The following is a 25,514-nucleotide window of genomic DNA, read 5'->3' on the forward strand; positions in this document are numbered from 1 at the left end:
ACCTCTCAGGGGCTGCCCTCCATGAATACCCCCTGAACTTCAGGGAAGCCCTTCTGTATCTACAGCTGGTATTGCCTCTTGGGGTATGGTGAGGTCCACCTCGTTCCTGGCAGCTTCTCATTGTGCCTAACATAAGCACCCAAGCCCTGGGTCTCAGTGCAGCTTTGCCCAGGTCACATAACTCTTCCCTGCCTCTGTTTTCTTGTCTGTAAAATGGGTATGATAAGAGTAACTACCCCATAGGGTCATAGGGTTATTGCGAGGATTACATGACATAAGATATTAAAGTATTTAGAATGGCACATAGTAAGTACTAAATGAAAGTTAACTGTAGAATGATGAAGATGGTGATGATGATGTCTCAGTCCCCTCAATTCTGCCACTGTTGCTGTTACTACTATTATTGCCCCATGACTGTTAGTGCCATTATTACTATCGCTATCATTTGTGCCGTACTAATACCACTGCTAGGATAAGCACTGCCCTCCAGCGTGTGCATAACAATGTTGGGTTTAGAAAGCTTGGGTGATGGATAGGAGGAGGGAAAGGATCAGAAAAAAATAACTGTTGGTTACTAGGCTTAGTAACTGGGTAACTAAATAATATGTACAACAAACCCCCATGACATGAGTTTACTTATATAACAAGCCTGCACATGCACCCCTGAACCTAAAATAAAAGTTAAGAAAAATAAAAAAAAAAAAAAAAAAAAAAGAAAGCTTTCAAGACTTTAATGGCTCCCCATTCATGAATGCAGTGGTCAAGGTTTTTCCTATTCTAGCGCTGCCTGCATCTCACCTCTAACTCCTGCCTTATCCTCAGGTACAGCCTGTCTCCCAGCACTCCCACCAGGTGTGCATCCCTCTGCCTCACTTTCTCCCTCAAACCGTACCAGCTCCTTCTTCCTTCATTATTAATCCCCCCTTTAAAAATTACACACTCCTGAAGTCTCGGCTTACATGTCACCTGTTTGATTAAATCTCCCTTGGAATTCTTTCCATGGGAGAGGGCAGGGGAGATATAAAGATGCAAAATGAAAAGTCCGTTTTGGTTAGAATCAGGGATTTTGGTGTCCGGGATGGTAGCATAAATGGAGGCAGCAAAGATGACCGATAAAACATTGAGAGCTTGTCTGGGGTTAAGCCAAGCCAGGAGCCTGAAGTGACCAAGTCTGCCTCTGAGTGGCTTAGATGAATTCTGCTAAGCACCTTAGAAGAAGATGAAGAAGCATGGGTTACTGAGCATCTACTGCATGTCAGGCACTGTTCAGATATGGAGACATACCAACTCATACAATCCTCACACCAACCCATGAGGTAGATGCTGTTATCATCCCCACTTTACGGAAGAGGAAACTGAGGCACGGAGAGGTTCATTAATTTAGCCAGAGAGTCAATAAGTAACAAAGCCTGTATTTAAACTGGGGCAGCCTGGCTGTAGAGCCCATCTACCTAACCACTGCTCTGTCTTATTGTACTGTGATTATTGTTTCTATTTCAATTTCCCCTCTCCCATCTTTCCTTCATTCTGTTCCACTTACCCTCTACCCCTAGGTGTGAACTTAAGGTAGTAGGAATCAAGTCATCTCTATTCATTAATTCAGCACATTTTTCATGTCCACCACCTGGAGATATACATTGTGTGAGTATATGGCAAGTACTTTGAACACTGCCTGGCACATAGTGGGTGTCAGCTCCTACCATCATCGTTACCTCCACCATCATCATCACAACCACCACCATCACCATCCCCACCTCTACCCTCACCACCACCACCATCACTATCACCACCATCACCATCCCCAACTTTATCCTCAACACCACCACCATCACTATCAACACCATCACCGTCACCACCATCACCATCCCCACCTCTATCCTCAACACCACTGTTATCATCACCATCGCCACCATCATCATCTCTACCATCATCATCTTCACCACCATCACCATTATCAACATTATCATCATCACCACCATCACCATCATCACAATTATCACCACCATCATCATCACTGACACCCCCACCACCACCATCATCATCACCACACCATCCCACCACCATCATCCCACAACCAACAGCATCATCGTCACCACCATCATCATCATCATCACCATCACCACCACCACCATTATCATCATCATCTATATCCCCTGCACAGAACCTGACACTAAGAAGGTTTTCAGTAATATTCTGTTGGATGATGGATAATGAGGCATTTCTCACAATCATTCTCTGTCCTGGGAGGGACAGCTTTTCAGTGTCAGAAAATCGATGTTCTTATTCTCTAAATCCCCAGAGAAGCCATTTTCTGCCCATCTTCTTCTCCTGAGATGGTGGGCACATCCTTCCTTCTCCTGGAAGTGACTCATTGACTCATTCCCACCTCAACTCTCTGACCTCACTTGGAAGGAGTGATTTTTCCCTCCTCCACATGTCAGGACATGGAGCCTAACCTTGCTGTGTAAGCCCCTCTCCTTTTTTCCCATGTCAGGAGGGCATTGAGTCTGAGGCACATCCTGGAAGCAGAAGACAGGCTCAGAACAAAAACAGAAATGGAAGGTGGTGAGGCACCCTGGGGTGGAGGGCAGCACTGGCCCACAAAGTCATGTCTTCAATGGGCTGAGAGGAAGGAACGCCAACAGCATTTCTGAAAATAAAGTGCCAGAAAAAGTGATTCAGATGCAGAGAGGAGTTACAAGGAAGAAAGTTAGGAGAAATGTCATTCTTTGGTCATCTCTTTATTTCTGCATTAAATTCTGGAATTTACCCAGAGGGGAGAAAAGGCAAAGGCTGAGGAAGGTGTCTTGACTGAAAACAGATCCTGAGTTTTAAAGTGAAATTAGATGTCTGGACTTCTAGGAAGATAAGCGATGCTCATTTCAGAATGACACCGTCAGGCCCCCCAGCACCCTGAGGAGCCTCGTGAAGCTCAGTCTCATTTCAGAGGATATTCATTTTCTGTGGCTACTGCTAGAACTCACTACTGCAAACTTAGCGTCCTAAGACAACAGAAATTTATTCTCTTACAGTGATGTAGGTCAGAAGTCCAAAATGGGTCTCATGGAGCTAAAATTAGAATCCATTTCCATGCCTTTTCCAGCTTCTAGAGGCCACCCACATTCCTTGGCTCATGGACCCATCGTCTTTAAAGCCCGCAATGGTCAGTTAGGTCTTGTTCTCATGGCATCACTCTGACACTGAATCCCCCACCTCCCTCTTCCAGGTTTAAAGGACCCTTGTGATAACATTGGGCCCACCTAGAAAACCCAGGATACTCTCTCTATCCCAATGTCAGATGATTAGCAGTCTTAATTCCAGCCACTACCTTGACTCTCTCTTGCCATGTAACATAGCATATTCACAGGTTCTGGGGACTAGGACATGGACATCTTTGGGGACCATTATAATGCTGACCATGCCATGTTAGGAACGTAGTACTATATTCTGATTCTTTCAAAATTGGTAAATCATTTCTGAAAGTGGCTGGAAGTAGCCATTATCCAGAAATTGAGTTAAACCAAGTCAGTGTGACCTTAGGAGAGTTACTCAGCCTCTCTGGGTCTTTTTCTCAACTCTATGATAAAAGTTTAGCTGTAAACTCTTGGAAGGAGGGACCATTGCCCTCTCATGCCCAGGTCTTGGCACATAGTAGGCACTCAGGAAATGTTAGTGGCTGACTCGGGGGAGCTGGATTTAGCATTGTCCAAGGCTTCTCAGCATTCAAGGCCTGTGATTTCATGACTTACCGGTTCTAAATAACACAGTACAAACTTTCAAAATGGGTAATTACATCTGTGAAGAAATGACCCTGGGCAAAAAGTGTGTCATTTTTCTCGGTAGCACAGTGCTGTGTACTAGAAGGCATTTGATTACACACAAAGAGAGACACACAAAGAGGGAAGCTGTGTGTGTGTGTGTGTGTGTGTGCGTGTGGTGTGTGCCTGTGTGCAAACTTCAGATTGTAAAAATTCTCACCTAACCAGCAACTGGAGCTCCCTGAACAAAGGCTCTCTAATAAATTAACTCACGAATTTGCCCTGTGTATTCGTCTGTTTTCACACTGCTATAAAGAACTACCTAAGACTGAGTAATTTATGAAGAAAATTGTTTAATTGACTCACAGTTTTGCATGGCTGGGGAGGCCTCAGGAAACTTACAATCATGCTGGAAGGTGAAGGCCTTCTTCATATGGCGGCAAGAGGGGGCAGGGGGACTGCCAGACACTTTTTCTTTTCTTTTTTTTTTTTAAGATAGAATCTCACTCTGTCACCCAGGCTGGAGTGCAGTGGCATGATCTTGGCTCACTACAACCTCTACCTCCCAGGTTCAAGCGATTCTCCTGCCTCAGCCACCCAAGTAGCTGGGACTACAGGCACGCACCACCATGCCCAGCTAATTTTTATATTTTTAGTAGAGACAGGGTTTCCCTATGTTGGTCAGACTGGTTTTGAACTCCTGTCCTCAAGTGATCTACCTGCCTTGTCCTCCCAAAGTGCTGGGATTACAGACATGAGCCACTGGGCCTGGCTGCCAAACACTTTTAAACCATCAGATTTCATGAGAGCTATCCCACTCTCATGAGAACAGCATGGGGGAAACAGCCATGGAGGAAATCACCTCCCACCAGGTCCCTCCCCTGACATGCGGCGATTACAATTTGAGATGAGATTTGTTGGGGACACGGAGCCAAACCATATCACCCTGGTAGGACAAGCTCTATTTATTTGTTGTGGATCCTGCTGTGCTGAGGCCTGGCTCCTCTGCTAAGAGTGACCACTGGTGAAGGAAGAGCCTGTGCCCACTCCCCAGGACTGGGGTGGCAAGCACCCTGCTGCCCTCTCCCTGGCCCCCCATGACCTCTTCGTTGTCTGGATTGTGCTTCCCCATGCGCACCCCCAGGTTGCCCTCATCTGCTTTCAACCATCTAGTCTCAAGGGTGCTTCCAGGCAACCAAGATAGGGTGCTGCCCTTTGATTCTCTCCTGAGCAGTCTCTCCATTAGTTTGACTGCTGGTCATGATTAGCACAGTGCCTCACTTGGGTTACAAAGTCTGTTCAAGCCCTAGCTGACACGTGTATCAGCAGTGTGACCTTGGACAAGTCACTAAAGGCTCTGAGCCGGTTACCCCCCACTCTCCACCCCTGCCTTCTACCAGAGTTTCCTCCCTGCCCTGCTCAGGTCACAACTGTGTAAACCAGGGGTCTTCCATCTCATGGCTGCACATGAGAATCCACCTTTTTTTAAAAGCAAGCACCCAAGAATGATTCTACTGCAGGCAACAAGCAGACCCCACTCCGAGAAGCTGTGCTCCCACCCGGCCTGGCTACAGTCTTTTGTCACCCGGAAGACTGCAGCCCAGCCTTATTCACTCTGTGCCCAGATTATTTCTCTTGCCTCTGTTAGAGCCTTTAAGTGGCTCTTCATTAATCTTAGAATAAAATCTAGACTTTTTAACATGCCTCATGAGGCCTTTCCTGACTTGGCCCCCGCCTTTCTCTGCAGCACAAATTCTGAAGCCAAACAGACTAGGTTCTAGTCCCAGCTCTACCTATTGCCAGCTGTGTGACCTTGGGAAAGTAATCTAACCTCTCTGTGCCTCAGTTTCATCATCTGTAAAATGATAACAAATAACAGCAACAATAATAATAATAACAGCAACTGCAGAGGGATGTTGTAAGGATTAGACTGGTTAATGCATGTAAAGCATTAACATTGAATAGCGCTTGGCTCATAGTAAATGCCATATAAAGTCTTAACTCTGGTTTTCATCAGTATTATTATTATCTTGCTGCAACCCTGGATGGATGTGGACATTCCGTAAGACAACCTGCTGTGGGAGAAGAGGTAGGGATCCCAACCATTTGGGGCAGCTTGTTGGAGGAAGTGGCATTCAAGTTGTGCCTTGAAGAACAGGTAGAGATGCTCCCAGTAAAAAAAAAAACAAGGGAGGATGGCTGGGCGTGGTGGCTCACGTTTGTAATCCCAGCACTTTGGGAGGCCAAGGTGAGTGGATTGCTTGAGGCAGGAGTTCAAGACCTGCCTGGCCAACATAGTGAAACTCCATCTCTACAAAAAAATACAAAAATTAGCCCAGTGTGGTGACATGCGCCTGTAGTCCCAGCTACTTGGGAGGCTGAAGTGAGAGAATCACTTGAACCCGGGAGGCAGAGATTGTAGTGAGCTGAGATCACGTCACTGCACCTCAGCCTGGGTGACAGAGCGAGACTCCATCTCAAAAACAAAAAAAAGAAAGACAGCCTATTCAAGTGTGAGTTTGCCTGTTCTGGAAAAAAAAATGTCCAGGCACATGTCTGGGATCAAATGAGATAGAGCGTCCATAGGTGGGGAAACACCACGGAGCCCTGAATCATTTGGTTTTGTCTTGTGGTTTTTCTGGTCTGTAATGTGAATGTGATGTGTTGGGGTCAGGCTTGGTGAGGGGAAGTGATGGGGCAGAAACTGTGATTTGAGTCAACTCAGAGGTTCTCAACCTGGAGGTACATTGGAATTACCGTGGAGATCATTGAAAAAATGCCACTGCCTGGGTGATGTCCCCAGAAATTTTCACTTAATTGGTCTGGGGTGGGACTGGGCATTGATACTTTTTTTTTTTTTTTTTGAGATAGAGTCTTGCTCTGTCACCCAGGCTGGAGTGCAGTGGCACGATCTCAGCTCACTGCAACCTCTGCCTCCTGGGTTCAAGCGATTCTTGTGCCTCGGACTCTGGAGCAGCTGGGATTACAGGTGCATGCCGCCACGCCTGGCTAATTTTTGTATATTTTTTCAGTAGAGATGGGATTTCATCATGTTGGCCAGGCTGGTCTCAAACTCCTGACCTAAAGTGATCAGCCTACCTCGGCCTCCCAACGTGCTAAGATTAAAGGTGTGAGCCACCGTGCCCAGCCAGCATTGGTACTTTTTAAAACTCCCCACGTTATTCTCATGCATCCTTAATGGGATGTGAGGCAATATAGCACCACCAGCGTGAAAGATGGTTCTTAAGACCCCCACAAAATGTGGGTATTAGAATGATTTGTGACCCTCAAAAGGGCCACAGTACATAAACGTATATACAGTGTATTTATAATATTAAAATGTCATGAAGTGGAATGTTTTAAATCAGGGGTCCCCAAACCCCAGCCCACAGACTGGTACAGGTCTGTGGCCTGTTAGGAACTGAGCCACACAGGAGCAGGTGAGCAGCGGGCGAGCGAGCATTACCACCTGAGCGCCGCCTCCTGTCCGATCAGTGGCAGCATTAGATTCTCATAGGGGTACAAACCCTACTAGGAAGTGTGCACGCGAGGGATCTAGCTTGTATGATCCTTATAAGAATCTAATGCCTGATGATTTGAGGTGTAACAGTTTCATCCTAAAACCATCCCTGGCCCCACAACCCACCAGTCAGTAGAAAAACTGTCTTCCACAGAACCGGTCCCTGGTGCTAAAAAGGTTGGGGACCGCTATTTTAAATTATAGTGTCTTGACAGAAAAATTTGAAGTGCAGTAAGGCCAATGGATCAGGAGACAATTACCATTGAAAAGAGTTTGTTACTTACAGTTCCCAAGAGGAGGGGACATGCCAGGCCTTATAGGGTCACATGGGGAAGCACCAGGGTTGGTCAGGGGGCAGAAGGAAACCATGGGCAAGAGCCTTTATTATCGTTTCTGAGGGAAGGAATGGGTGAGGCAGAGAATCCAGGTTTAGAATTAGCTAATTAGAATAATTTCAGCAGGCTCTGAGGCATAGGGACTGCCCCTAGTTGCCTGGTGCCTGGCCCTGGAGAGATTAGAGCAGTTGGACAGTGGCCCAGACAGCCCCATAGACATGGTGGCTGGGGTGTGGGCTTTAGATGGGTTGGTTTACATTTGAAAAGTGTGCTTGCTGGCAGATTGTTTACTGTCCCTAGGAATTGGCTAACCTTGAGTGGGGCCAACCCTGGGGACTGCCCTCCAGGGTCAGCAAGGCCCCAGGTGTCAAAGCATCAGAATACCGACAATAAAAGGCATGGATAAGGCCAGGCGAGGTGGCTCACACCTGTAATCCCAGCATTTTGGGAGGCCGAGGTGGGAGAATCCAGGAGTTTGAGAACAGCCTGGACAACATGATAAGACCCCATCTATACAAAAAATCAAACATTAGCCAGGTGTGGTGGTTCACGCCTTCAGTCCCAGCTACTCAGGAGGCTGAGGTGGGAGGCTCACTTGAGCCCAGGAGGTCGAGGCTGCACTGAGCTGTGATTGCGCCACTGCCCTCCAGCCTGGGTGATAGAGCAAGATCCTATCTCAAAAAAAAAAAAAAAGAAGAAGAAGAAAGAGAAAAAGAGAACTGGTTAATACAGTGGGGTGGCGGTGGAGAGGTAGGGAAGAAAATGTCCAAAAAGGCTTCTTGGGGTGGAAGGGGTGATAATAAAAAGTTGAGAACATTGAGTTATATCTGGGCTACTTTCATGTAGTTTTTGATGCAACTCCCAGAACAGGTGCTAGGAGAAAGCCTCTCCCCAGAGGCATCCTTATCTTTCTCCTTGGCTGGATAGGGCCCCGCTTCCCCAGCAAGGGCTGCGTGCTCCCTTCCCCAAGGGCTCCTGGCCTTGGGAAAAAGGTGCAGTGCCTTTTAACAGCAATGAGAAACGAGAATTTAGAGTCCTCCTGTGGTTTATTTTACTCTGTAATCAGCTCCTGAATTTGGCCTAATGGGATTCTAATGTTTTTAAAAGACAATTTAGTAATCTTTGTATTTTCGATGGATTGTGAAAGGCCTATTAGTTCTTTATATCAGCGTGCACATGCATGGCTGCAAATGGCAGATTTATGCTTTTATGTGCCATTAACATCTACACTACGTTAACAGCAGCATTTAGTGAGCTCTCAAAAACGTGGCCTAATCTCCTCTATGCCCGTAAACACACACACACACACCCCTCTCTCTCATTGTGTGTGGTCAGCCACAGGATATTTCAACTTATTAAACATTCTAGTGAATAGTTCCTCACTATATCATATCAAATAAATAATAAGTCTATAGTCACCAGGCTGTTTAATTAAAGATAATCAGTCTTTGAAGACTTAGAATACAATTAAATATACTTAACACGAAGGCTTGGTTGAACATGATTTAATCTTTCCTTTCTTGGGTGACTCAGGATCTTCCAGGCCCTAGGGACTTTCATTATGAATATAAATGATCCTGGTACTCTGCAGAAGTTCCATTGGAAAGGGATTTTCAGTTGGAAGCGTGCCAGATACACCAGTCTCCACTATAGAAGGTATCCTTGCTATTACCTGGAAATGGTTTCGAGACATCCCTGGGACAGGACAAATGTGAATGTTTGTCCTTGGCATAAAATGCTTCTGACAGCTGGTGTGAAGTCTCTCCATTTCTTCCAGCACTCTTTGATTTCTATAACAGGGAGAAATCCTCAGTGGGGTGCTCGCTTGCTATTAACACCTTTCTTTAACACTTAGTAATCTTTATTTTTTACCATGAACTCTACCCAGGACTCATTCATTAACTCAACTTGTGTTTATTAAACAAGTGTCAGTGAGACACAGAAGTGGAGAGTTGGTAACAGGAAGAGGTACAGCTAAATTTATTTCAGGGAACATAATGCATACTCAAATAGTGAATCCAAAAGTTTTCTTAAATGGATGTATACCTCCATTCACCCCTAACTGCCCATCACCTTCCTCTTCCCTTTCTAATGTGACTACCTTCACCATTTGAACCACAGTCAGGTACTTACTGAATCAGAATTAAAATTAATTTGGGAAATAAATAGCTAAAAAAATAGCCTCAAAATATCTTTCAGAAAGAAGACGTAATGAATCAGGACCAGCCCTACCTAATTTTAAAGCATTTATGAAACTACAATAATTAAGCAGTGTGATTCTGACACCGAGAAAAACTAGATCAGTGGGATAAAATAGGAGATATTGCTGTGTTCTCAACGACATCTGGAGATGAGCACACATGATGAAGTGGAATTATTTTAAATCAGTGAGGAAAAGGTGGATTATTCAGCAAATATTGGCTCAATTGGTTAGTTACTTGGGGAAAACAAAAACAAAAACTGGATCCCTACCTCGTGCTAGACAGATCAAAGGTTTTTTTTTTTTTAAGTGGGGGTTTGTAGTACAGATTATTTTGTCATCCAGGTATTAAGCCTAGTATTCATTAGTTCTTTTTCCTGAGCCTCTCCTTCCTCCCACCATCCACTCTCCAATAGGCCCCAATGTGTTTTGTTCCCCTCTATGTGTCCATGTGTTCTCATCACTTAGCTCCCACTTATAAAGTGAGAAAATGCAGCATTTAATTTTCTGTTTCTGTGTTAGTTAAGGATAATGGCCTCCAGCTCCATCCATGTTCCTGCAAAGAACATGATCTCATTCTTTTTTATGGCTGCATAGTATTCCATGGTACATATATGTACTACATTTTCTTTATCCAGTCTACCACTGATGGGCATTTAGGTTGATTCCATGTCTTTGCTATTGTGAATAGTGCTACAGTGGACATATGCATGCATGTGTCTTTATAATAGAATGATTTCTATTCCTTTGGGTATACCTAGTAATGGGATTGCTGAGTTGAATGGTATTTCTGTTTTTAGGTCTTTGAGAAATCGCCATACTGTCTTCCACAATGATTGAACTAATTTACATTCCCACCAATAGTGTATATGCATTCTGCAACCCAAAGTTTTAATGGTAAAAATGTAACTAAAATTACCAGAAGAAAACATGGTTAAGTTTTTAATAATCTTGAATAGGTGGAGGGCTTTCTGAATGTAAACCCAAACTCAGAACCCATAAAGAGAAGGACCAATAACTTTGCCTGCATTGGATGAAAATACTTCTACTTAGAAAAATACTGTAAGCACACTCAAAAGGCAGTTGAAAAACTGGGAAAACATGTGTGCATGACACATGTCAGGCAAAGGGATTATTTCCTTAATATAGAAAGAACTTCCACAAATCAATAAGAAGAATTTGATATTTCTATAGAAAACTAGGCAAATGATATACAAAAGCCACTCACAAAGGAAAACAGATGTTAATAACCATGAAAAAAAATGGTCTTTCTTACAGTTACATGAAATCAAATTAAATTAGATACCATTTTCCAGCTTTGACATTGGTCAGGGAATGGTGTATGTACAGGTACTTTTCTCCAAGGCAGTTTACACAGTTGTGTTTGTACATTTCTTTGTGGGATTATTTGATGTGTGTTTGTCCTCCCAGCTAGACTTTAAGCTCTATGAGTTTAGGGCTTGTATGGTGTTTTTCTCATACCTTTATCCCCTGTAGAACCTGCACATTGTTTGGACTTAATAAATATTTGTTGAGTGAGTGAATGAATTGATGCATGAGAATACATAGAAAGTTCTGGAATCTTACACAAGAAACTAATAATAGGGGTTACCTCTGGAGAGTGGGATTAGGTCCAAGGAGAGGAAAAGAGGTTGCTTTCAGTTTATTGTTTTATCTCTTTCTTATTATTGAAGTTTTAAAAACAGGCATGGATAATTTTGTGGTTCATATTTTGAAAATAGCTTACATTTTTAAAATGAATGTTCAAGATGGCAGTGAAGAGAGGGTGTAAAGAGGCCAACTTCTGATGCACCACATTATCTCAACATGTTGATAGGGAATCAGAGGGTCAGTCTGGGATGGAAGCCCTCAGGAGAGTGCTGAGGGGCAAGGAGGATACAGCCAAGTGTCCTGCTCAGCCACCCCTAAGGGGCTGGTTGAGCTCTAGAGGCACAGGCAGAGATAAGGAAGAAACAAGTGGGTGTTGAGAGTCCAGGGAAGCAGGAGAAGTCAAGTTTGAGATGTCTGCCAAGCCAGAAGAGATCCACAGGCAGCATTCTGAGTCCAGGAGATCTGAGAGGCCAGGAATGATATGGGGCGATGTGCTGGTCTGGGTCTGCTGGCAGCCCGAGCAGAAAGTGCCGTTCTCTGCCTCTGTCATCCCTCCCATTGACTCCCTCCCTCTGATGGTTATTCTGGCCAGAACACCAGCAATGAATCCTGACCTCACAGAGGCAACAGAATTGGTTCCTAAGGGATTCAGCTGCCTCCTCCCAGTGATATACGAGCCCCTCAGCAAAGCACTTGAGCCCCTCGATGCTCCCCTCCATGATCTGGCCCCTGCCCGCCTCATGGGAATTCCCTTCAACTCAGTGTGCCAGCCACGGCCAACTTCTTACAATTCCCACAATGCACCATGAGTTTTCTTGCCTCTGTGACTTGGCTTTTTCTGTTCCCTCCAGTTTGGACTTCCCTATGCCCTCCTCTTCCCCACCCCCTAGCCAGGTCGCCTAATGACCATCAGCTCATCTTTCAATCATCCTAGGTCAGCTCAACAATGAAGGCTTTCCTGACATGCCACTCAGGTGGAATATCCAATTTCTGTTTGTGCCATCAGTGTAGCATGGATGGACTTCTCTTAGAGTACCTGTAACACTCATGAACATGGTACCTATTCCACTATATTGAGAGTTTCTCAAGGGCAAGATCTATGTCTTAATTTTCATTGCAGTCCTAATCTGGCACATTATATTGAGGAGATTGATGGAAGGGTAGAAAGATGGATGGATGGATGGACGGATGGATGGATGGATGGATGGATGGATGGATGGATGGATGGATGGATGGATAGGCAGATGGATGGATGGCTGGTTGGATGGATGGATGGATGGATGGATGGATGAATGGATGGATGGGCAGATGGATGGATGGGTAGGTGGATGGATGGATAGATGGATGGATGGATGGATGGATGGATGGATGGATGGATGGATGGATGGGTGGGTGGAAGAATAGATGTATAGATGAATAGATAGATGAATGGAAGTTAAGCTCCAAGAAGGAAGCTCCTTTGTTTTCTCCTGTATCTCCCATTGCTTAGCACAATGAGTAGCACATAGGAGATGCTAAAAAAAATTGTTTAGTTAATTGAAGGATGATCAGACATATGGACGGAAGTTTGGGTGGACAGATGGATGGATGGATGGATTTTGATTGCAAGTATGTATGGTCACCTTGATATAGAGCAAGGTAGATATTGTCCAAAAAGCTGCCTCCTCATTATTTTACCCTGGTCCATTGCCATGATGTTAAGTAAAATCTCAAAGATCATTTCTTTTTTTTTTTTTTTTTTTTTTTTTGGAGACAGAGTCTCGCCCTGTCACACAGGCTGGAGTGGTGCAGTGGCATGATCTCGGCTCATTGCAACCTCCACCTCCGGGGTTCAAGCAATTCTCCTGCCTCAGCCTCCTGAGTAGCTGGGACTACAGGCATGTGCCACCATGCCCGGCTAATTTTTTGTATTTTTAGTAGAGACAGAGTTTAGTAGCCAGGATGGTCTTGATCTCCTGACCTTGTGATCTGCCTGACTCGGCCTCCCAAAGTGCTGGGATTACAGGCATGAGCCACTGTGCCCAGCCAAGATCATTTCTTTACTCAAACAACTCCAGCACGCAATTTCCCTGTCAGTTACACTCTATGGCTGAGTTTTATCACACCACATGATGTTATGCCCATGAGTGTCACTACTGTGTAGGGGACAAGGGAAAGGCTTTTCAGAGAACTTTCAAAGGCCACAGTCCATGCTCCTGGGGGCCAGTTGATCTCCAAAATCTGACTAACCTGTGACATTTTCATAGCTACCCAAGACTCAGCTGGAGGTCTAAAATACCATTCCATGCCTGGAAGTTCTGAAATGGAGCCCTAGATCTTTTAGGAGGAGTTGGGGGACTGAAGCAGGTGTTCACAAGTCCTGCCAGGTCCCAGGAGCTCCTTGATACAGACATGAGGAAACAGGGAGAATGAGTCTCTTTCCTCTTAAGCCCCTATGAGGCGGATGTCACCCAGGACTCTGTGGGAAAGTTGCAATGATAATGCAAGAAAGGCTGACCCCTGGGAGAGAAGGAGGGATGACAAAGGAGGTAACTAAAAATCTTGTTTGGATTACATGGAAAGGGAAGGTTCTTAGGCAGTCTGAAGCCAAACCACCAAAAGAATAAGATGTAGAAAACAAAGATGGAGAATTTTCAGAATTGAGTTCAAGAACGAAGCTTGAAGTACATGTGGAGATTAAGGTGGTGACTTTCTGAAAAGAACATAAAGATATTTGTGAATCATTTATTAATTCAACCATGAACACTGAGTACCACAAAGACAACAGGATTTGTTCCTGCCCTCACAGGCTTCAGGCTGGCTGGGGAGACAGACCCCCTACCCACTAGTTTACTATTAGAGAAACAGCAGCTCATAGCAGGAATGGGGTCCCACTGTGCAGCACAGCAGGGTGACCTCAAGTCAGCCTCGGAGCTTCGGGGACACTTCCCAAAGGAGCTCATCCCTGGGGCCGGGACCTGCAGATGCAGATGCTTTTCCGAATTGGAGTAGGGCATGCCTCTCGCAGAGGAATGGTTTCAACAAACCAAGCCTGAATCTGTTTCCTACTGCCAAGTCTCTTAAAAGGGGTTTCCAGGCTAGTGTACAAACATTTCTTAATCTGATAATTTCCTGTCTTGTTTCCTAATAAATTTAACAGTAAAAGAAAGCCTTCTGGCATTGTCTGTGTTATTGGATTCCTAAATCTTTAGTTTCAGAGACCTTCACTTAGATTATTAGCAAACATTTATCGACTCCCTTCTCTGTGCCAGGTTGTGTCTATCTATTATCCCATTATAGCCTCCCAGCCATGCTAGGGGGTAGATAGTATCAAACACTTTATAGAGGGAGAAATACGCTCAGAGAAGCCAAGTCAAGAGCCCTAGCCACACAGCTGGAAGCCGGTAAGGTGGGAATCTGAACCTGGCCAAGTCCGTCCGATGCCCGTTCAAGGGCTGCTGCGCTGCTGCACCCCAGCTGCTTCCTTCCCCTTTGATAAAGCTGAGACATGGCGCCAGGACCCTCCCCTTTACATTCTGGGGTCACTTAACAGAAGACCAAGTCTAGCTTGTCAGTCAGGACTTAGCAGCATCAGCTCTCCTCCTGCAGCCAGAGACAAACAAGGCAGTGCCCAAGCCTGTGTCCAGAGTACCAAGGCTTACACGGTCAGCCCCTCCCCAGCACAGCCTTATATAATCATCTCCTGCTTGTAGCTCCTTCCCCAATGCTACACCATAACCGCCCCCACACAGGGAAGTAAACCTTTGGTTGCTCACACTCTAATGCTGGAGATAGACAGCACATTAACAGATAATATATAATACAGTATAACACAGTGGTAGGTGCTGTAAAGAAGAAATAAAACAGAGTGAGGGGATGGGAGAGCGATGCAGGGTATTATTTTTTAGTAAAGTAGTCGGAAAGGTTTCTCTGATGGCTGGGCACAGTGGCTCATGCCTGTGAAAGGAATCCCAGCACTTTGGGAAGCCGATGAGGGCAGATCACTAGAGCTAGGAGTTTGAGGCCAGCCTGGCCAACATGGCAAAACCCCCTCTCTACAAAAAAATACAAAAATTAGCTGGACGTGGTGGTGTGCACCTGTAGTCCCAGCTACTTGAGAGGCTGACGTGGGAGGATGGCTTAAGCCTGGGAGGTGGAGGTTGCAGTGAGCCGACGTCAGGCCACCGCACGCCAGCCTGGACAATAGAGCCAAATACTGTCTCCAAAAAAAAAGAAAAAGAAAAGTCTCTCTGAGAAGGTGACATTTCAGCGAAGAGCCCTAAATGAGTAAGAGAGCAGGCTGTGCATCTACCCAAGAGAAGAGAGTTCAGGAAGAGAGCAGAGCAAATGCAAGGGCCCTGAGATGAAAATGTGTTTGCTATGCCCAAGAAACCCCCAGGAGAGTCATTTTATCATCTTTGCCATCTCCGCCTTCCTACACACCAGGTAGATTCTTCCCTAGGCCAGGCCCAAAAGAAATTGGCAGTCGGGAATTGCCTGGAACAACTAAATTCTACACAGCAACATGGGGAAAAGTGAAAAGCATTTTAAGACAACAAGTTAACCAACTCTCAGTTTCATAACTGATAAGTACCAGTTAGATATTGTGCATATGCAGCATAACAAACTACCTCCAAATTCAGCGGCTTAAAACATCAACCATTTTCTATTGCTCAGTGCTCTGTAAGTCAGCTGGGTGCTTCTTTGATCTTGGCCAGGCTCACATATGAGTCTGTGGTCAATTGCTAATCTTGGCCGGACTCTCTTACATTTTTAGGAGTTGGCTGACTGTCCATTGGTCTAGGAGAGCCTTGGCTCTTCTCCATGTGTCCTTCTTATCCTCCAGCATGCTAGCCGGGCTTCTTCTCTTGATGGCAGCAGGGTTCTAAGAGAGAAGAGGCAGCCAAGACCTTTTGAAGCCTACACTTGGAACTGGCACCCTAACATTCCCATCACATTCTGGTGGCCAAAGCAAGTCACAGGCTGGCCAAGATTTAACGGATGGGCAAATAGACCTTTGATGGAAGGAACTTCAAAATCATCTTGCATGCATATAGACAGGGGTGAAAAATGGAGACCATTTTTGCAGTCAATCTACCCAAACAGATAAGGAATCAGAGACTGGAAAGCATAATACTGCTTAATTCTGGAGCAAGCAACTATGACTTCTGGCCCCCAGGTTTTAGTGGGGAGTCTAGAATATTTTACCTATTCTGACGGAAGCCTCATCAACAAAGCTTTTTTAAACTCTGGTCAGCCTAGGGGTTTTAAGGATGTCCATTAAGTTCAAGAGGACTTTGAGGGCTCTGAAGACCAGTAAGTACCCTGGGTCAAGCCCAGAGGTTTTCACTTAATAACTACTGGTAAAGAAATACTAACTCCATACTTGATAAATCTACATAGTTCTGTTTACCCACCAGCCATGATCCCCTAAATCCCCCCCAAAATGACTGCAAAATATATGGAAACCCCAGGAAGCAAAAGAACCAGAGCTAATGAGTTATTTCACTGTTTGTGCTTAATTTGTTATTTCCAACAGATTTTGAGGCAACTTATAAAAATATGTACAACATTGTATCATAGACAACAAAAGGCAAAAATGTTAAAAATGCATTTCCTTATTTACACATGGGCTGCAAATTTGGCTGTGAGCTTCCTAGTAGGAACTGAAGGTAGGAAACACATCTATGCTATGTATCTGTAGACTTTGTCTTTTGTCCCATGGGGGCAAATTGTAAAGGTTTTCCATTTGAGGTTAATGGTATTTCAGCAACCACGAAGTTTGTATACTTGCCTATCAGTTCCTGGGTAATAATGCCAGGGAAAACATCTCACATATGGTTATACTGTGAGCTCCAGAAGGGCAGGGATCCAGCTGTCTGTGTATGACCGTGTTCTCTAGTTGTGCCTGGCAGAAATTAGGGATTGAGTAACCAAGAAGCAGTATGCTGAGTGGCTAAGAGATTGAGCTCTGGAATCAGAAGACTTGGTATTCAATTCCTAGCCCCATTTTTAGGATCTACGTGACCTTAGGCAAATTACTGAACATCTCTAAGTTTTATTGCATTCCCTATAAAGTAGAGATAATAATGGCAAATATTTTATAACACTTCCTCTATGCCAGGTATTTTCCAAATGTTTTATACATATAAACTTTTTTAATCTTCCTCCAACCCTGTGAGGTAGGCACTATTAATATTACCAGTTTACAGATACGAAAACCAAGGCACAGAATGATTATACTTACTTGCCTAAAGCTACACAAGTAGTAAGTAAAGCAATCAGGGTTCAAACCCAGGCAATGTCAACCCCGAGCCTTTGCTCTTAACAGTTACCTTATACTGTCTCCTAATAAATGTTGGATTTCCTACCATATAGTGTGGCTGAGAGGATTAAAATAAATCTGAATTTAAACATGTAAAATGCTAAGCAGAGTGCCTGGCCCATAGTTTGTACTCCATAAAAGTTGGCTGTTCTCCTCCTTCTCCTCCTTCATCACTACCACCATTATCATCATTGAAGGTTGGATGGATCAATGCTGATGGTTCTCTTACTTGGTTTTCCCTTCGTAGATAAGTAGCATCTGATATGGTTTGGCTCTGTGTCCCCACCCCCTCACCTTGAATTGTAATCCCCATAACCCTCACATGTCAAGGGCGGGAGCAGGTGGAGGTAATTGGATCATGGGGGCAGTTTCCCCCATGCTGTTCTCCTGAAAGTGAGTGAGTCCTCACGAGATCTGATGGTTTTGTAAATGCCTGGCATTTCCCCTGCTTGCACTCACTCTGTCCTGCTGCCCTGTGAAGAAGGTGCCTGCTTCTCCTTTGCCTTCTGCCATGATTATAAGTTTCCTGAGGCCTCCCCAGCAATGCGGAACCGTGAGACAATTAAACCTCTTTCCTTTCTAAATTACCCAGTCTCGGGTATTTCCTCATAGCAGTGTGAAAATGGACTAATATAGCATCCCTGTCCCCTGCGTTCAATAAAAAAGCATAGACACAGAGAAAAGCCCAGAGGAGAGTGAAAGGATGTCAGGGTGTTATATTTGCCAAGGGGCCATCCTATACATCTAGAAAAGTAGGCACATTGGGAGGCAGCAATGCACCCTGATGGCCTCTATCAGAGACACAGTGCCAGACATGGTTGGCCCAGGGTTCTGCCCAGAGCAGCAGCTTTCATATTTTTTATTCAAAATGACCTTACCAAATGATTGTCTGTCTCCAGTTGCACAAGATTTTGGGAAGATGATCTGCAAGACCATTTGAATCCAGACATTAAATAAACAGGACTGCACATCTGTGGGAACAGGGTATTTATCAGGCACTTTCTATAGGCCAGAGGCTTTAAGTATATTATCTTGTTTAATCCCTGCAATAAACCTATGAAGTAGATAGTTTAACCCCTCTTTGCTGATGCAGAAGCTGGCTGGAGAGCAGGAAGTTCTTTGTCCCAGTTGCACAGAGGGCAGCTGCAGGATGGTATCAAGCTCTGGCAGTGCCGGTATCTTGTCCCCCTTGCTCTCCCCCGACTTGCCGCCAGGCCAGTCCCAGAGCAGAGAAACCTTGAATAAATGGGAATGTGGACAATCAAAGGCATTAGTTTTCCCTTTTTTAGGACCCATAAACCCTTTGGAGAATTTGAATGAACTCCCCCCTTAGACAAATGCACAACACACTCAAAGTAACAGAATTTCAGGGAGACCGTGACCCTCCAGCCCACTGCGGATCCTGGCTTATGTTCATTTGCTCTCCAGGGAAATTATTTCCTTTAGGTCCAGTCAAACTCATATTTGAACCTCAGTTCCCTCTGTATCTAAACTTGGGTCTTCATCACCAGGCCACGGCTGCCCTTGACCCCAATAGTGGAAACTGATGAGTAGTCCAAAACTCAGGCCTGCATCTGACACTAAAACATGATGCTAGGACCTTCTTCCTGACCAAGCAGATTTTTACATGAAAAATAAATAAATAACTTCAGTTTACCTGTATACCCCATGTAGAGTCTCCAATGAGGAAAAAGAAAATTAAACCCTGGTATATAATCTTCGTGTAATAGATCAATTATAAATTTCCCTAATCTCTATAATCTAACTCTCAAAGCTTCTTTGAATAATCATATTTCCATATTTAAATTTCATAATCCTCTAAAAGAAGGAGAAATAATTCCAAGGGAAATTGTTGATTCTTTTAATAAGGGACAAAGTAGTCGAAAGCTGGGTTAGTGCACGTTAACTGACTTTCCTCTCAGTTAACATATGTTGGGAACCTACTCTTTGCTTAGCACATGCAAAATACTTTGATACACATGATCTCATTTCGCTCTCATACCTCACTCCCATCCCCAGAAGTCCGATGAGGAAAACAAGGTCATTACTATCACCCCCATTTCACAGAAGAGGAAACTGAGGTCCAGAGAAACTGCCAAAAGTCAAACACAGTGAGAAGTGGCAGAGCGAAGACTGAAGCTCTGGATTCCAGTCTCCAAGTCCCATTTGCTCAGGCCTCCAAGTCCCAGTTGCTCAATATGTGAGGCAACATATTAAAACAAAGATCGGGGTTGTTGACTTGCTGCAAATAGTGCAAATACTAAGAAAGCAATCCCGTTGAGAATATGTGAGTCATCTGTACTATTAATTAGACAACCTTCTCCCCAACATTCAGGGCCCAGGTCTCGAGTCTCCTTTGCTGTGAAGTCCCCTCTGACCATCATCCCCTTTCCCTAACTAGAGGGTCTCATTACCCTGAAAATTGGGTCACATGTTGGAGTGGGTCATGATTATATGGCACTTTTTGCAGTGAACTCTTTAAGGGGTGGTAAGTTCCTGAATTAGTCAGAGACACCAGGAGCATCAGATGAGGAACTGGCCCAAGATTCATTGCCGTGGCAACAGCTACTTGACTTAGCCTCTGACTTAATGTCTTGGCAGGTGGGCAAACCAGAGGAAGTAAGGATGACTCAGCATGTTCCTGCCTGGGCTGAACAGGAGAATGACATGGCTGTCAAGGGAGAGGCAGGAGGCTGGGCTTGGATGGTGAGCATTTCTGGGAAGGTCTTTTCTTCCCTGAAAGCTGAGGGTTCCTGAAGTACAGCACTAGGTAGTGCCCAGGAAATGGTGAATCTGTGTCATAGCCCACAGTGTTTTCAGACTGCCCATGTCGACCCATTAGTGGATCATGATGTCACTTTTGTTGCTGCAGTCAGCATTTTTTATTACTAAGATGGAAGAGAAGTGAAAAGGAAAACAAATGAGAGTGCCTCACATGTAGTAAGGGTCACTGTTATTTTCCGTTAATATTTTAATGGAAATTATGAAGAGTGTGTGTGTGCATGTGTGTGTGTGTGTGTGTGCGTGCACACACCAGGCTGTGATATAAAATATATTCTTACTCTGAGTCACAGTCAAGAATATTTGAAAAAAAACAAGATTGGATTAGAGTCTTAGAAGAAAATCCATTGACTAATTTCCTGATTATGGAAACATTAAAATCTAATGGTCATCTGTATCATTCATCCATTATTCATTTTTTTTTATTTTTTTGGAGACAGAGTCTCACTGTGTCACCCAGGCTGGAGTGCAGTGACATGATCTCAGCTCACTGCAACCTCCGCCTCCCGAGTTCAAGTGATTTTCCTGCCTCAGCCTCCTAAGTAGCTGGGATTACAGGCACCCGCCACCACAGCCAGCTAATTTTTTGTATTTTTAGTAGAGACGGGGTTTCACCATGTTAACTAGGCTGGTCTTGAACTCCTGACCTCAGGTGATCCGCCCACCTCGGCCTCCCAAAGTGCTGGGATTACAGGCGTGAGACACCACACCCAGCCCTGTTATTCATTATTCATTATTTATTTATCCAAAAAGTCATCTACTAGAGTTCCCTACCCCGTTGTCTCACCCTCTGTTAGATGTGAACGTAAAATATTTAGGAGAAAGTGAGTAGCTCAGTGTGTCTGGAGCCACCAATCAGGCAGTGGGGACGAGAGCAGGAGTGTGAAAGGCCCACCTTACAAAGGTGCCCATCTTCAAAGGAGGAGCCTTTGCTGAGGCTGTGTGGTTCAGGCAGGGTGAGCAGTGGACTTTAACTTCTGGTCTTGGCATTCTGTCTCCCCTCACCTGCTAGTTGGTTTAAATTATTTAGCACTTGTCTATTGACACTATTTTATTTCCAGATTATTTTGTCCATGCCAGTGTCATCTCTTCAGTTTTAAATGACTTGAATATGTCCTCTTCTTTTGCATCTCCAAAAAGCTGAGCAGGTATTGCCTAGGTTTTCTTCTAGGGTTTTTATGGTTTTAGGTCTAACATTTAAGTCTTTAATCCATCTTGAATTAATTTTTGTATAAGGTGTAAGGAAGGGATCCAGTTTCAACTTTCTACATATAGCTAGCCAGTTTTCCCAGCACCATTTGTTAAATAGGGAATCCTTTCCCCATTTCTTGTTTTTGTCAGGTTTGTCAAAGATCAGATGGTTGTAGATGTGTGGTATTATTTCTGAGGGCTCTGTTATGTTCCATTGGTCTATATCTCTGTTTTGGTACCAGTACCATGCTGTTTTGGTTACTGTAGCCTTGTAGTATAGCTTGAAGTCAGGTAGCGTGATGCCTCCAGCTTTGTTCTTTTGGCTTAGGATTGACTTGGCAATGCGGGCTCTTTTTTGTTTCCATATGAAATTTAAAGTAGTTTTTTCCAATTCTGTGAAGAAAGTCATTGGTAGCTTGATGGGGACGGCACTGAATCTATAAATTACCTTGGGCAGTATGGCCATTTTCATGATATTGATTCTTCCTATCCATGAGCTTGGAATGTTCTTCCATTTGTTTGTATCCTCTTTTATTTTTTTGAGCAATGGTTTGTAGTTCTTGAAGAGGTCCTTCACATTCCTTGTAAGTTGGATTCCTAGGTATTTTATTCTCTTTGAAGCAATTGTGAATGGGAGTTAACTCATGATTTGGCTCTCTGTTTGTCTGTTATTGGTGTTATTGGTGTATAGGAATAGGCAAGGACTTCATGTCTAAAACACCAAAAGCAATGGCAACAAAAGCCAAAATTGACAAATGGGATCTAATTAAACTAAAGAGCTTCTGCACAGCAAAAGAAACTACCATCAGAGTGAACAGGCAAACTACAGAATGGGAGAAAATTTTTGCAATCTACTCATCTGACAAAGGGCTAATATCCAGAATCTACAAAGAACTCGAACAAATTTACGAGAAAAAAACAACCCCATGAGCAAGTGGGCGAAGGATATGAACAGACACTTCTCAAAAGAAGACATTTATGCAGCCAACAGACACATGAAAAAATGCTCATCAGCACTGGCCATCAGAGAAATGCAAATCAAAACCACAGTGAGATACCATCTCACACCAGTTAGAATGGCGATCATTAAAAAGTGAGGAAACAACAGGTGCTGGAGAGGATGTGGAGAAATAGGAACATTTTTACACTGTTGGTGGGACTGTAAACTAGTTCAACCATTGTGGAAGACAGTGTGGCGATTCCTCAGGGATCTAGAACTAGAAATACCATTTGATCCAGCCATCCCATTACTGGGTATATACCCAAAGGATTATAAATCATGCTGCTATAAAGACACATGCACATGTATGTTTATTGCGGCACTATTCACAATAGCAAAGACTTGGAACCAACCCAAATGTCCATCAATGATAGATTGGATTAAGAAAATGTGGCACATATATACACTATGCAGCCATAAAAAATGATGAGTTCATGTCCTTTGTAGGGACATGGATGAAGATGGAAACCATCATTCTCAGCAAACTATCGCAAGGACAGAAAACCAAACACTGCATGTTCTCACTCATAGGTGGGAATTGAACAATGAGAACACTTGGACACAGGAAGGGGAACATCATACACTGGGGCCTGTCATGGGGTGGGGGGAGGGGGAAGGGATAACATTAGGAGATATACCTAATGTAAATGACGAGTTAATGGGTGCAGCACACCAACATGGCACCGTATACATATGTAACAAACCTGCACATTGTGCACATGTACCCTAGAACTTAAAGTATAATAATAAAAAATAAATAAATAAAATGTCGAGCAGAGTTGGAAACACAGCAGGTGTTCAATAAGTGCTTCCACTGTATTGACAAATACTTGTTCTTTAGGTCTCTGATAAGACATCCCTTCATTCATAACCTTCTCCCACCATAGAGCATTTAACAAATGATTTTGCAGCTATGTGTGTAACAACGTGTCTCCTTCACTTACACTGGGAGCTCACTGATCATGGGATTATGTGTGTTCTCTCCCTCACTATATCCTCAACCCCAAACACAGCACAATGTCTGCCTTGTTCCTTGTATCCTCAGTAGGATACTTGGTAGGTGTATCTGTTAGTTTTCACCACAATAATGGTGAGTAACTAACATCCCCACTCTCTCAGTGGCATACCAAATAAGCATATGTCTTTATGGGCAGCTGGGGCAGCTCTAAGCTGCAGGCCGGTTCTGGATCTGCTCTGTGTGTCTCTTATGCCAGGCTAGCCAGGGCATGTTTTTCTTTTCTTTTCCTACCTTCAGATCTCCAGTTTTGCAGACAGCGCATGTTTTTCTTTTTTCTTTTTTTTTTTTTTTTGACAGTCTTGCTCTGTTGCCTAGGCTGGAGTGTGGTAGCATAATCTCGGCTCATCACAGCCTCTACCTCTCAGATTCAAGCAATTCTCCTTCCTCAGCGCCCCCGTAGCTGGGACTACAGGCCACCCACACCCAACTAATTTTTATATTTTTAGTAGAGACGGCGTTTCGCCATGTTGGCCAGGCTGGTCTCGAACTCCTGACCTCAGGTGATCTGCCTTCCTTGGCCTCCCAAATTGCTGGGATTATGGGCGTGAGCCACCACACCATGCCTAGGGCATGTTTTTCTTATGACCAAGGCAGAGGCGCAAGAGAGCAAGTTCAATTTTACAAGTACTCTTCAGGCTTTTGACTCCATCGTGTTTGTTAACATAGCTTTGAACAAAGTAAATCAAGTAGTCAAACCCAAAGTCAAGAAGAAAGGAAAAGCATTCAACTTAGGGAGGTTGGGGTGGCAAAGGAAAGAGTGAATATTGCCAAATCATCTACCCAAGTAAGTTCCCAGCTTCTTACTGAATGTTTATGGAATGGAAAGGAAAGAAAGAGGATAATTGGATTCCAGGGATTTCCCATGGGTATTCACCATACAAGTTACAAAAGCCCATGGGGACTCTTCTACATCCTGACATATAGCTCCACAGAGAAAGCCAGAAGCCTTGTCAAACAGGTAACAGCCCGACCATCCAGAGCTAGATCTGTTGAGCAAACAAAGTGAGCCCTCAGAAGCAATCTTCGGCAGAGACTATTCCCCCAGGGCACTGAGGGACCACAGCTGCCTTTGTGGGGAGAACACCACCAGAGTCACAAGAAGTCGCATCTAGGAGTGGATAGCAACCCTTCCAGGCCCGGGGAGAGGATTCTGTTTTGTGTTCTTTGGAAATGTGTGTGTACAGACGAATGCCCACATGCTTGTTAAAATCAGTAGTCAGGACTTTGAAGAGACCTTTGCAAATAGCTGGGCATCCATTTCTAAAAGGAGTCCAGAGCGTTGGTTCCTACATTGGCTTTCTTTGCAGTACCAGCTCTGGCGTGGTTTGAGGTTGTGCGAGATGTTGCACCCCTCCCTCGGTTAACTGAAAAATAACAATCTGTTTTCCTTTCATTCTCTGTCTCCCTTCTGACTGCAGGGGTGCTGTGCCTCCCAGACAGCCTGAATCTTCACAGAGACCCACAGCGGTCAAACAAGCCAGGAGAACTGCCCATGTTCAGCCAGTCGGAGCTGAGGACCATCGAGCAGTCTTTGCTGGCCACGCGCGTAGGCAGCATCGCCGAATTGAGTAAGTAGATGTTGGTTCTCCAGCTCTCATGCCTCAAGACATATCCTGTCTGTGCCCGAAGTGACACAATGTCCACATGCCAACCCCTCAGGGCACTACTTTGTAATCAGCGGGGTGACACCTTTTATTGAGTGCCTGCTGTGTACACTAAACAATGCCAGTGGCGTGGGGAAGGTAAGAGCTCTGAAGCTGGCACATTTCCTGGTTCCGCCATAAATGCAGGTCAGG

At 44.4% G+C, this 25,514-nt stretch overlaps 1 protein-coding gene across 2 annotated transcripts in view; it reads left to right on the plus strand.

The window, feature by feature from the left end:
• The window catches only part of ABTB3 (ankyrin repeat and BTB domain containing 3), a 341,236-nt gene that overhangs the window by 176,579 nt on the left and 139,143 nt on the right, over nucleotides 1-25,514 (plus strand). For both annotated transcript variants that reach the window (XM_004053822.5, XM_019039447.4), the window contains exon 2: nucleotides 25,137-25,286. In XM_004053822.5, the coding sequence (XP_004053870.1) occupies nucleotides 25,137-25,286 (150 nt within the window). The remainder of the gene's footprint in view (nucleotides 1-25,136; nucleotides 25,287-25,514) is intronic.

The sequence above is a fragment of the Gorilla gorilla genome, chromosome 10 (assembly GCF_029281585.2).
Source record: "Gorilla gorilla gorilla isolate KB3781 chromosome 10, NHGRI_mGorGor1-v2.1_pri, whole genome shotgun sequence".
NCBI lineage: Eukaryota > Metazoa > Chordata > Mammalia > Primates > Hominidae > Gorilla > Gorilla gorilla.